The sequence below is a fragment of the Pogona vitticeps genome, chromosome 5, assembly GCF_051106095.1.
Source record: "Pogona vitticeps strain Pit_001003342236 chromosome 5, PviZW2.1, whole genome shotgun sequence".
NCBI classification, from domain to species: Eukaryota; Metazoa; Chordata; class Lepidosauria; order Squamata; family Agamidae; genus Pogona; species Pogona vitticeps.
Window position 1 is genome coordinate 161,235,237 of NC_135787.1, and position 13,371 is coordinate 161,248,607.

Consider the following 13,371-nt stretch of genomic DNA (forward strand, 5'->3'; position numbering starts at 1 on the left):
GCTGGTGGTGAAGGCTTCTGGGAACTGCAGTCCAATTATACCTTGGTTACCCAAGGTCGGGTATATAACCAAACCAGATGGTGCTATAAATCTAGGAACAGCTCTAATGTGATTCTCTATTAATAGTATATATAGATCCCTAGAATGTTTTTGTTACAACAAATTTAGTCTAATCACCAAAGTATTTCAAAAGCTTATATAAGAACTTATTCCTCTCTTGGAAAGCTTGGGTTGCTCAGTCTTTCATTGCTAGCAGAACAAAAATGAAAATTTTCTTTAGTCATCTAAAAGAATTTGGAGTTGTGTGTTCATAAACTAGCACTGTATTTTAAGAATGTTTAAAAGTTTCTTTAAATGGATAGAATATGATGCTGGGGGAGGGGGTATGATACATTTATGCCTTGAAGATCAGCCTTCTCATAAAGCAGTTGCTTTAGCACTAGTGCCAATTCGCTCACCCCATTCCTATTTTTGTACATGATGGTTTCAAAATCAAGCATACACAAGTGTAATTATGGCTTTTAATTTCAGATGCCAGACTTTCTAAGGTCAGCACTCTTGGCTTACTCTTGTTCCTCAATTGCCAGCAATGAGGTGTACAAACCAACACTGTGCCTTCTCAATGTACTTTTGATGAGAAAAATATGACATGTTCATGTCTCCTGGCTATGACCAACCAAGGTCTGAGAAATAATACATGGCGAGGAAGACAGAAGAAGATATGAATAGATAATATGAAGTGTATGGGCTGGGGGGGGGCGAACTTTTCACAAGGGTGCTTATATAGAGAGACAAGCTTCTCCTACTGTACTTCAAATGGTGCTCCCGGGAAAAGAAAGTAATAAAGAATTGTCTTATTGCTGTTCCTCATAAATTCATTCCAACAGATTTTAGAGAAGGCTTGAATATCAATCTGTAATAACTGTCCATCCGCAGTTGATAACTATGTGAACAGTAGATGTTGTTTACCTGTACTTGCAAAAGGTTTTTGAAAAGTCTGTTACCAAAGGCTCCTGCTTAGTAATAGCTAGGGAACATAAAGTAGGAAAAATCAGTTCTTGCAGGGATGTAAATAATTGGGTTTCTCAAAGACCTATTTCTAAAACTGTTTACAAATCACTCTGGAGTTTAATAAACAGTGAGATGACCATGTTTGCTGATGACATCAGATTATTTAGGGAGATTAACTAAAGCAGTCAGCAAATAGCTTGGGGGGGAAATTATTCAAATTGGGTAAAGAGATGCATAGAGGCCAAAGGATCTTAATAGTCTATTTACGCTTAATAGTATGAATTAGAAGGCTCCAGGTCGTACCCCATCAAAATATATATATTTATATTGATGGGGTACGACCTGGAGCCTTCTAATTCAATAGGATCCTTTGGGGAGGCCAAAACAAGAACTGAATGAATTCATGAATGGTACACAATTGGGAAATGACATTTAAGGACTAAAGATGCACTGGAGCATATGTATAGTTAGCCAAAAGCTATGATAATAAAGGAACTAAATGGTTTCACATCCGCTATTATTAAAATGAAAACAATATCTAAATCAGTAAGTAACCAAAACCACAGTACTTGCACAAAACTACCTGTTTCATTTTCTGCCACAAAAATACCAGCCCCAAATTAAAATATGACATTAATTCACTTTTTCTCAAGATCTTAGTTGTCTTGAGAAATGAATAATGATTTTTTAAATGATTACACTCTTGCCCATTTTGCTTATATTTCTGTTTTTATTAGGGCTACAAGTGAGGCCTTCCTGTTTACTCTCCTTTGCTTTCTACAGAAGCAAAGACAAGTAACAGCTCTTCAGCTACAACTTCCAAAATCACCTGGCCAGTAAAGAATCGATTTTTACAAGCTCTAGTTTTAAAATTCTATACCTTCAATTCTGACCAGGAACTGCGTTCATCTTTAAGTCATAGATTGTAGCCTTATGCATATGTAACCAAAAGGAAGAATAGCAGACTTGCAGAATTGTTCTGCTTTGCTTGCAAATTCTAACTTTTAATTAGCCCATTTAAACAGAGCCAACCTGTTGTAAAGCCACTACTGTAATGCACTTTGTGTGGCTGTCTTTGAAGATGTTTTGGAAGCTTCATCCAATGCGAAATTCAGCAGCTTGGATGCTCAAACAGCCTAAGCATCTATATTTCATTGCGCCTATTCTGCAGGAATTGCATTGGCAGTTTATTCACTTCCATGTGCATTTCAAAGTGCTAAAATTGTCCTTTAATTGTATTAATCCTTTGGGGCCAAGTAACCTCCAATGACTAAACCGAGGCTTTGGATATACAGTACCACAAGAAGAAAACTCACTGGAAAAGACAACAATGCTATGAAAAGTAGAAGACAACAGGAAAATAGGAAAGTCTTAGACTAAATGGTTTGACTAAATAAAAGAAGCCAGGGCATCTAACTTGCAAGGCCTGAGCAGACTTGTTAATTATATGATCTTCCAGAGAGAATTAATTCATAGGGTCAGCATAAATCGGAAGCTCTTAAGGTCACATAAAGACATTCTGCTTTTTCACTCAAACAATGGTTAAGACAGTATATAATACTTTCAAGTTGTAGACTGGGAACTGTCTTAACAAAAAGGTTCTACTACATTTCTTAAAATCATCCCAAGTGTATATGAAGTTCAAACACAAAAAATAGTAATAAAATCATCTTGGTATCTAGTGGAAGAAAATCCTACCAAGATCAATGAGGCATATTCACAAGTATACATAAGACTGACGCCTAAGGTAAGTGCCCTAGGTATTCATTCTCAACAGGTGACATATGGCCCTCTGGAGGAAACTGGCACATTTGAAGGGGTCCACAGATTGGAAACAATTCTTCATGCACCACTTTATAAGGTTTATTTTGCAACTTACACTGTCCTAATTCGGCCTGTATTTCTTTCATATTGTGTTTATGGTTGTGGCCAAAAAAGGTTGAGAATGGTTGTGCAGACATACTGTAATGGAGTTAGTAAATAAGTTTCTGGCTGTATAAACAGGTTGTGTATAAATCACATACAAATGAAATTACTGTGGAAATTGTCCTATTGACATATACAATTAGTGCATGAACAGTACATCTGCTTGGGCCACTGATTGCTCGCATGCTAATTCTGCACACAAACCAACTCACGTGGTATGTTTACAAATGAGGGAGTACATGAAGCACACTTACATGATCAAGTGCTTTTTGAATGGTTGCCATCGCCTCTCTTTCAGCATTCACCATAGTTGCAGATTATGCAGTCATGTGATTCATGAACTGCAGACTGTGCAATCATCTGATTCCAGCCATATACATATGCCATGTACGTAATTATAAATTATATTATAAGCCTACAAGCACTTTTGTAAAGCCATGTGTTAGCAATGTGCTATGAAACCAGTTTCCATTCAAAGCAGGTGATAACCATGAAACCAAGAGACTCTTCCTCCATACACACTATTTTGCAAAAGTACTGTACATGAAAAAGATGATCCAGAAGGCAACAGCTCCTAATTTGTTTTTGCAAACTTAGATGTGGATGGTAAGATTTGTTCAACATTCGGTACAGACATGCTTTCATGCTGTATCCTAAAACTTACATTTATTTATTTATTCGATTTCAATACCACCCATCTAGCCAAAGGCCACTCTAACTCCTGGTTGTATCTTTCTTCTGTCTGTGGTGTTTTTCAATTAATGTAGTGCCCCAGGAAACTTCTCCTTTCACTCTATGACAGGGTTACTATGGGTGTGTGTGTTTCACTTTAAGATTTAAAAAAAAAATCATTCATATACAAAGTGACCCTCCTTTTGCAACGAAACAGCTTCCTACAACCTATTGAATGTCATAACGTGATGCTTCCCGGGCAATGGGGAAAGATGGAACCCGCCTCCATTGCTCTAGAACACTGTTTGCTTTTGAAGTATAGAACTCTTCAACGTTCAATGAATGGGTCGCATCTCTTCTGAACAAAGATTAGACGCCTTCTTTTTAAAAGGCGATCTCTTACTTGGCCATGACAAGTCTAAAAAAGAAGGTGGGAGCCGAGGTTTAACGTCGTTATCCCCAAGAAGTTCAGGGGGAAGGAAACGCGAGAAAGTCGATAAGGCTACGTGAGGGAATGCAGAGCGCCTGAGGAGATGAGGATCTGTCTGGGTTTGCAAGCGCGCGCGCGCGCACACCCTCAGGAGAGGACGTCGTCCTGCTTCGCCGGAGCCTTCCGCGCGCTCTGCTACCAAGTGAGGCCCCTGCTTTTCTTCCAAAGCAGCCTGCCTGTCCCCACCCTCCTGGGGGTACCTCAGGGTGAGTCTCTTGGCGGATGGGCGCGCACACGAGCCGGGAGAGCTCTTTCCCGTAACTCTCCAGTCCAGCGTCTGGATCCCCCTCACCTGCTCCAGTTCTCGGTATGGCCCAGAGAAAGAAAAGCCCCCACAAGCAGTACCGCCACCGGCAGCATCTGGAAGAGGAGGAGGGGGCGCCGGCGCCGTCGTCTTCATACCGGGCCATGCTTAGCTGAGTCCTGTGTGTTGGGTTTCTGACGGAGGCAGCCCGGCGATTTGGGGAACTTTGCTCTCTTCGCTCAGCGCATGGCCCGCCCTTTCCCAGCCCAGCTGGCCCGGGGCAGTCGCGAGCGTCACACCCACCCCAGCCTCGGCGAATTGGAATTAGAAACCAGGAAAGCTCTGCCCCGACGGTGGATATCCTCCTCCTCATTATTTCTACTCTTGTCATCATCATCATAGTATCAGCGTGGATAAAGATCCTCCCAACGTCTGAAACTTTCTGTTAACCACAAAGTAGGTAGTCCTGAATGCTTTCTAAGGTCACTTCGATAACAGCAAATCAGGGTAAAATGTATTTTAAGAACAGAACGAAGGATGATGAAATGCAGCCCTCCAAATCGTATTTCATTACAAGAACCATCATCCCTCATCTCTGGCTGTGCTGGACAGGGCTAATGAAAGTTGCAGGCCAACAACATTTGTAAGTTCAGACATTCTCCGTTGCTGATCAAACCCCTACCTGTTAAGTTGTACTCAAATCATGTAACAGGGACAGCAGTAATATATTGAGGTACATGTACAAATTAGTATTGTTAAACTGAGGTTTAAAAACTATTTTTTTTTTTAGTTCTCCAGATCTCAGTTTTAAGCTAGATCTTCAGTTACACTAAAGAAAACAAAAACAAAAAAAAGTTTTGTTTAAAGATTTATATGCCACTTTTCAGCAATGCTTGTTTTCAGGATTATATAACATGATGAAAGAAATCTCCCCCTATCTGAAAGAGCATGGAAAGAGAAAGAGATGTTTCAGAGCATGACCGAAAAAGCCCCAACGTCTGAACATGGAATGCAGGAGGTCTTGTACAGATTTAACCAGGCTGCCTCCTGCTTGGTGTTGTAAAAAAACACACAAATATATTAACATTAACAGAAATAAAGTTTAGCTGGTGTGATAGACAAAGAGCCAATGAGAACCAAACAGATAGTATTATCTAGTGATTAGAGGTATATTGTGTGTACCCCCTAGTCCCAAGTAGCCATCATTAGATAACAGAACATTGTCTTACTCAAGTTCTAGGATTCTCTTTTTGAACTGCTAAATTCAGTATTTTCCAAAATAAAGAAAATTGCAGGTAGCCATGTTGTTCCATAACATAACAGGGTACAGATAGTGTGTACTGTCCATTTTAAGCTCCATTTGTAAATATTTTACAGCTATAAAAAGTAGAAGTGGACTGAAGCACCTCGAATATTGTGTACAGTTCTGGTCGCTGCACCTTTAAAAAGACATAGTGGAACTAGAAAAGGTGCAGAAGAGAATGACTAAAATGATGACTGGGCTGGGGCTCCTCCCTTATGAGGAAAGGCTACAGTGTTTGGGGCTCTTTATTCTAGAGAAAAGGTGCCTGAGGGGGGTTATGATTGAGATGTATAAAATTATACAGGGGATGGATGAGGTGGATAGAGGGAAGCTCTCTCCCCCTCACGCAATACCAGAATCAGGGGACATCCACTTAAACTGAGTGTTGGAAAGTGAGAATAGACAAAAGAAAACATTTCTTTACTCAATGTGTTGTTAGTTGTGGAGCTCCTTTCTATAGGATGTGGTGATGGCATCTGGCCTAGATGCCTTTAAAAGGGGATTGGGCAAATTCCTGGAGGAAAAATTCATGGCAGGTTACAAACCATGATGAGGATGAATAATCTCCAAGCTTAAAAGGAAGGTACCTCCAAATGCGTGGTTGCTGACCTTGAGCCAGACATCCTGTAGAGTGAAGTCAAGTGGGCCTTAGAAAGCATGGCTAACAACAAGGCCAGTGAAGGTGATGGCATTCCAGTTGAACTATTTAAAATCTTAAAAGATGACACTGTTAGGTGCTACACTCAATATGCCAGCAAGTTTGGAAAACTCAGCAGTGGCCAGAGGATTGGAAAAGATCAGTCTACATCCCAATCCCAAAGAAAGGCAGTGCCAAAGAATGCTCCAACTACTGTACAATTGCACTCATTTCACACACTAGCAAGGTTATGCTCAAAATCCTACAAGGTAGGCTTCAGCAGTATGTGGACCGAGAACTCCCAGAAGTACAAGCTGGATTTTGAAGGGGCAGAGGAACTCTGTCTGCAAGCAAAGACCAAATTGCTAACATGCACTGGATTATGGAGAAAGCCAGAGAGTTCCAGAAAAACATTTGCTTCATTGACTACGCAAAAGCCTTTGACTGTGTGGACCACAACAAACTATGTCAGATTCTTAAAGAAACGGGAGTGCCTGACCACCTTATCTGTCTACTAAGAAATCCATATGTGGGACAGGAAGCAACAGTTAGAACTGGATATGTAATAACTGATTGGTTCAAAATTGGCAAAGGAGTCCGACAAGGCTGTATATTTTCTCCCTGCTTATTTAATTTATATGCAGAATACATAATGCGAAAGGCAAGACTGTATGAACCCCAAACTGGAATTAAGATTGCCAGAAGAAATATCAACAACCTCAGATATGCAGATGATACTACTCTGATGGCAGAAAGTGAGGAGGAATTAAAGAACCTCTTAGTGAGGGTGAAAGAAGAGAGTGAAAAATAAAGTGGTCTGAAGCTCAACATCAAAAAAACTAAGATCATGGCCACTGGTCCCATCACCTCCTAGCAAACAGAAGTGGAAAATATGGAGGCAGGGACATATTTCACTTTCTTGGGCTCCATGATCACTGCAGATGGTGACAGCAGCCACTAAATTAAAAGACACCTGCTTCTTGGGAGGAAAGTGATGGCAAACCTAGATAGCAGGAGATACATCACCTTACTGACAAAGGTCCGCATAGTCAAAGCTATGGTTTTTCCAGTAGCGATGTATGGAAGTGAGAGCTGGACCATAAAGAAGGCTGACTGCCGAAGAATTGATGCTTTTGAATTGTGGTGCTGGAGGAGACTCTTGAAAATCCCCTGGACTGCAAAGAGAACAAACCTATCCATTTTGAAGGACATCAACCCTGGAAGGGTTGGAAGGACAGATCCTGAAGCTGAGGCTCCAATACTTTGGCCATCTCATGAGAAGAGAAGACTCCCCAGAAATTACCCTGATGTTGGGAAAGTGTGAAGGCAAGAGGAGAAGGGGACTACAGGGAACGAGATGGTTGGACAGTGTCATTGAAGCTACCAACATGAACTTGACCAAACTCTGGGAGGTAGTGGAAGACAGGAGGGCCTGGTGTGCTCTGGTCCACGAGGTCATGAAGAGTCAGATACAACTTAATGACTAAACAACAACAACAACCGCCAGATGCAGGGGAGAGATATCAGGAGACAGATATCTAATTGTCTTGTGTATTCCCAGAGGCATCTGGTGGGGCCACTGTGAGATACAGGAAGCTGGACTAAATGGGCCTTTGGCCTGATCTAGCAGGGCTATTCTTACGTTCTGTAAGAATCTATAGCTCTTCAGATGTCATTGAGCTCCAGTTTATATCAGCTTCAGCTAGCACAGCTAATGACCAGGAAATGTAGGAATAGTAGCACGAGTCCAACAGGCAGCCTGGAGATGTTCCAATGACTATTGACTTTAGTTCTGCTCTCACATACAGATAGCAGCGGACACAGGTAACATCAAGGGAATGTATGATGGTCTCAAGCAGGCTTTAGGTCCTATACAGAAGAAATCTGCTCCCCTGAAGTCTGCTACAGGTGTGATCATCCAGGACCGAGCACAGCAGATGGACCACTTGGTGCAGCACTACTATGAGCTATATTCCAGAGAGGATGTAGTAACCCAAGAAGCACTGAATAACATTGAGTGTCTGCCTGTCTTGGAAGAGTTGGACAGCGAACCAACTTCAGCAGAAATAAAAGTGGCCTTGGATTCCCTTGCCTCCGGCAAGGCACTTGGGAAGGATAACATCTGTATTGAAGTGCTGAAGTGCTGTAAAGAGATCATCACCACCGAACTGTATGAAGTCTTTCGTCTTTGCTGGAGGGAAGGTGAGTACCACAGGACATGAAAGATGCAAACATTGTCACATTGTATAAGAACAAAAGAGATGGGCACCTACCTGGCATCTCTCTTCTCACCATTGTAGGAAACTGCTTGCCTGTGTTGTACCATGTGCTTGCAGATAGAGTCTATCCAGAATCACAGTATGGATTCCGAGCTAATAGATTCACCACTGACATGGTATTCTCCCTCTGACAGTTGCAGGAGAAAAGTAGGGAACAACAACAGCCACTCTTTGTGGCCTTCATAGATCTCACAAAGCCCTTTGATCTGGTTAGCAGGGATGGCCTTTTAAAACTACAGTACTTCCCAAGATTGGATGTCCACCTCGAATCCTCAGCATCATCAGGTCCTTTCATGAGGGAATGAAGGGCACCGTAGTTTTTGATGGCTCAACATCAGATCCCTTTGACATCCGAAGCAGAGTGAAACAGGGCTGTGTCCTCGCGCTGACCCTGTTTGGGATCATTTTTGCTGTCATGCTGAAGAACGTTTTTGGAACTGCAACAGAAGGTATCTATCTCTGGAAAGCTCTTTAATCTCTCTAGACTGAGAGCAAAGACCAAAGTCCAACTGAAATGCATGCGGGACGTCCTCTTCGCCGATGATGCAGCCATTGTTGCCCACTCTGCTGAAGACCTCCAACAACTCATGAATTGTTTTAGCAAGGCCTGCCAAGACTTTGGACTAACAATCAGCCTGAAGAAAACACAAGTCATGGGCCAGGGCATGGACTCACCTCCCTCTATTATCATATCCACACAAGAATTGGAGGTTGTTCATGACTTTGTGTACCTTGGCTCAACAATCTCTGACACTCCCTACCTAGATGTCGAGCTGGATAAACGCATTGGAAAAGCAGCTACCATGTTCTCTAGACTCACAAAGAGAGTATGGCTGAATAAGAAGCTGACGGCATATACCAAGACCCAGTCTATAGAGCCTGTCTCCTGAGCACACTCCTGTACTGCAGTGAGTCCTGGACCCTTTGTGTACGGCAGGAGAGGAAGCTGAACACATTCCATATGCGTTGTCTCTGACACATTTATGGTATCACCTGGCAGGACAAAGTTACAAATAGAGTAGTCCTAGATCAAGCTGGAATTTTCAGCATGTATACATTACTGAAACAGTGACATCTACATTGGCTTGGGCATGTTGTGAGAATGGCTGATGGTCAGATTCCAAAAGATCTCTTGTATGGAGAATTAGTGCAGGGAAATCGCCCCAGAGGGGACCACAGCTGTGATACAAGGACATCTGCAAGCGGGATCTGAAGGCCTTAGGAATAGACCTCAACAGATGGGAAACCTTGACATCTGACCGTTCAGCCTGGAGGCAGGTGGTGCAGCACGGCCTCTCCCAATTTGAAGAGACCCTTATCCAGCAGGCCGAGGCAAAGAAGCAGTCCTGGAAGCAGCAAAATCAGGGAGCTGGACAGGGGACAGATTGTATTTGTCTTCAGTGTGGAAGGAATTGTCACTCTCAAATTGGCCTTTTCAGCCACATTAGACGCTGTTCCAAGTCCTACATACAGAGCACATTACCATAGTCTCTCAAGACTGAAGGATGCCTAAGAAGCATGAAAACATTTGGAAAGTCACAGGTTTCCTGCCCCTGTTGTCAAACTTCACCAAGGTGAGCGAGTTCATGGCTATGTAGCAACCTGAAACCAGTCTCCTAGGTTCAAGGACACTAAACCATTCTTCAAAAGTTCATTCTGTTAGCCATATGAAGTGTATAAACCACTTTATCATTTTTTTGCCATAAAGTTGTGAAAGGCTTGTTCATTTTTCGTGATTGTTATGCATCATGTTGAAGGGCCTGAGTAACATAAAGATTGGCATTTACTAGAAGAAATGGCCCAGTCATATATGAAAAGAGTAAGTGTTCTTTCATACATAGTTACTGCAGCCAGAATTCTCTATGCCAAAAATTGGAAAAGTCCGATGGTACCAAAACAAAAAGATCTTATAGAGAAGATACGGGAAACAGTGAAAATGGACATTTTATCAGAAGTGATGAAGGACTGTCCTTTACAAAAGGCAACAGAAAGATGGGACTTATTCTACAAATGGACTGAGTCAACAGGCAGCGTATGAAGAGCATATATTGAAATGAGAACTTAAATCTGGAAGGCACAAAATAGTAAAAAGAGTAATTTGGAATTTTGATATGGCAATATGTATAGAATGCACGTTAGTATGTTATTGTTTCTCCTCTTCCCATTTCACCTCAATTCCCCTTTTCCTTTTTGTCACCCCTTGTTAAATTAAAAAAAAAGAGTAAGTATTCTTTCAAAGATCCACCTGGCCTCCAAAACCAGTATAAAGATGTCATGCAGTCTTGTGATTTAGCTTAAAGCTAGAGGCAAGACTGTTCATTTGTCCCCAAGGTTGCATTTGATATTGGTTTCCTAGTTTCCCACAGTTAAAAAACAAAGTACAAAGTATAGTCAATAAATAAGCTTTCTCAAGAGAACGGGAGTGTTTTATTTTCATCAAGTAGGAGTTGCCACATGAACAAATGAGTGCAACACTATGGCCACAAACCCAATGTTGTCATTGCAATTTCCCTCTGGCAACTTCATATGATGGCCATATGATCGTTAATTCAGGACTCATATTCGACCCAAGACATGCCCCAAGCTGAATTTACATGGAATGTGTGAGACAAGGAACCTTGTATACTGCAGATATTATGCATAGGAAGCATTGGTGTTCTCTTACTCAAATGCCACAGATAAATAATAGCATATACACTACATATTATCCCTTAGATCAATATGTAGTGACAAATGTTCTGTTTTCCAATGAACCAAAACACATATTTGCACTGTAATAAATTGCTTTATTAAATGACAGATTAATGTTCATATACTGTGGTTCTCTGACTTTATGTTCTTGTCTATGAAATAGCTTTTTAGTTGAGCTGTTATATTGTGATATTAGTGTAGGACTTAGATAAGAATAATACAAATAAAAATACGCATCACATTTGAAGCAACTGGACTTATAGATGTTTATCAGCCATCACATGACACAAGCAAGAAATGGATCAAACATTATTTTTAATGTAAGAATATATTCTTTTTTAAAAACTATTTAATGCTGTTTTGACAGATTTGCTTCAGTTTTGTGGTCAAAAGAAAGTGGAAGTAAAATAGAGGAAGTGAACAAAGAATATATGTTTCATCTTAGGTTGTACTGTATTGGAAAGTGAGAAACCAAGCACACAATCAGTTACTACATTTCAAATGCATCAAATAAGTGAACAAATGGCTTGCCAAATGCATTATTTAGATGGGTTTTTGTCCACCTCTTGGTGTATAGAAATGAAGAGTGGGTGTCTTTTCAAAAAGGTATGATCCACCTCAGTAATAGATGTTTCTGAATTCAGGGATTGTTTGTTTTCTCAATATGTGTTTCTTAACACCGATTAGAAACCTTGAAGCAAATAGTCCATGTCAAGAGTGTATTGCCGTGGTATTGATTAAATATCAAAGAGTGTTTAGGATTATGTTATAAATACTTTAATAATATGTTACAGACTTAAATACTTGATTACGAAGTTATAGTTATACAAATAAGCAGGAAATGCAAATGCAACACATGTATGTTTGTGGCTTGAATAATAATAATTCTACACGATAGTAGTGATTGCCCTTCTCTGAGTTATTTAAAATTTGTTTTACAATCTCCAAAAAGACTTGTTGGTTCTGAGAGTTAATTTTTGAACTGAGACGTCTGCCCTGTTGATTTCCAGTCATGTATAAAATGAAGTTAGGTATTTGAATTGATGACAAAACAGTATGATAAACTATAATTTTTCAGTACATAAATTATTGTTCCCTACATGTAAAGAAAGATACTTAACCATTAGAATGAAAGGTTTTGTACAATCCTAAAGTATAGGGGTTTTTATTCAATAACTTAACCCAAAAAAATATGGCTGCAGCTACATTAGTGACAGGGAGTGAGTTGGCATGGACCACTTTGCCTTAATCAAGACAAGCTATTCCAATCTAATCAAACCCAACAGTTCACATGGAAATCATTCTTCTCAATTTCATGAAGTGGCTTAGTGAGAGAGCCACTTCAGGATATTGGCAAATTAATCACTTCCGCTGCTCCTCTGCAGAGGGTCAGGGAAAGTGGGTGGGGTTTTTGGTTTTTTTTTACTCTGTGGACTGTCACTAATACACTGCATCAATTACAAGAAAATGTTTTATAACTTTTCCTTGCCTTCTCTTAAAGGACTTGTTGAGAAACTACCCACAGACAAAGCCACAGATTCAACAGTTGGTGGTTTCTCAAGCTACCCTTTAAGATAAGGCAATGAAAAAATATTTAATTTTTTTATAACTGATGCAGGATATCAGCTATATTACATTATACAGTGTTTTTTTTTAAAAAAAATCACTTTCCCTGCCCCTCTGCTGAGGAGCAAAGAAAAATATTAATTTGCCAGTGTCCTGAAGTGACTGGCATATGAAGTCACTTCATGATACTGTATTAAAGTGTGTTGCTTTTATACCACTCCATAGCACTTAAAGCACTATCTGGGCAATTTGAAATTTAATTATGCAGGCTGCAGATTGCTCCACCCCACCCCACCCCAGTGAGTTGGGTACTCAGTTTACCAGCATTGGAAGAATGGAAGGCTAAGTCAGCCTTGAACTGGCTACTTAACCCAATCAGGATCAAACTCAGGTTCTGAGCAGTGTTGACTGCAGTACTGCAGCTTATCCACCACACCACAAAGATCCTTTGTATTAGTAAATTCAAACCAGAAGGCTTGCTTTGGATGGTTCCAGGTATCACATGCACTGGAACTGATCCAACACAGAGCAAGGCTATCCACACCAAAAAAA

General features: G+C 40.6%; 1 protein-coding gene and 1 long non-coding RNA gene across 3 annotated transcripts in view; one reads left to right on the plus strand and one right to left on the minus strand.

Moving 5' to 3' along the window:
- The window catches only part of PLBD1 (phospholipase B domain containing 1), a 43,292-nt gene extending 38,663 nt beyond the window's left edge, over positions 1–4,629 (minus strand). The window contains exon 1 of the mRNA XM_020787970.3: positions 4,392–4,629. Within this exon, the coding sequence (XP_020643629.3) occupies positions 4,392–4,509 (118 nt within the window). The 5' untranslated portion in view covers positions 4,510–4,629. The remainder of the gene's footprint in view (positions 1–4,391) is intronic.
- Positions 4,630–4,678: 49 nt separating this feature from the next.
- The window catches only part of LOC144583084 (uncharacterized), a 31,489-nt gene continuing 22,796 nt past the window's right edge, over positions 4,679–13,371 (plus strand). For both annotated transcript variants that reach the window (XR_013536675.1, XR_013536674.1), the window contains exon 1: positions 4,679–4,799. This is a non-coding gene — a long non-coding RNA (uncharacterized LOC144583084). The remainder of the gene's footprint in view (positions 4,800–13,371) is intronic.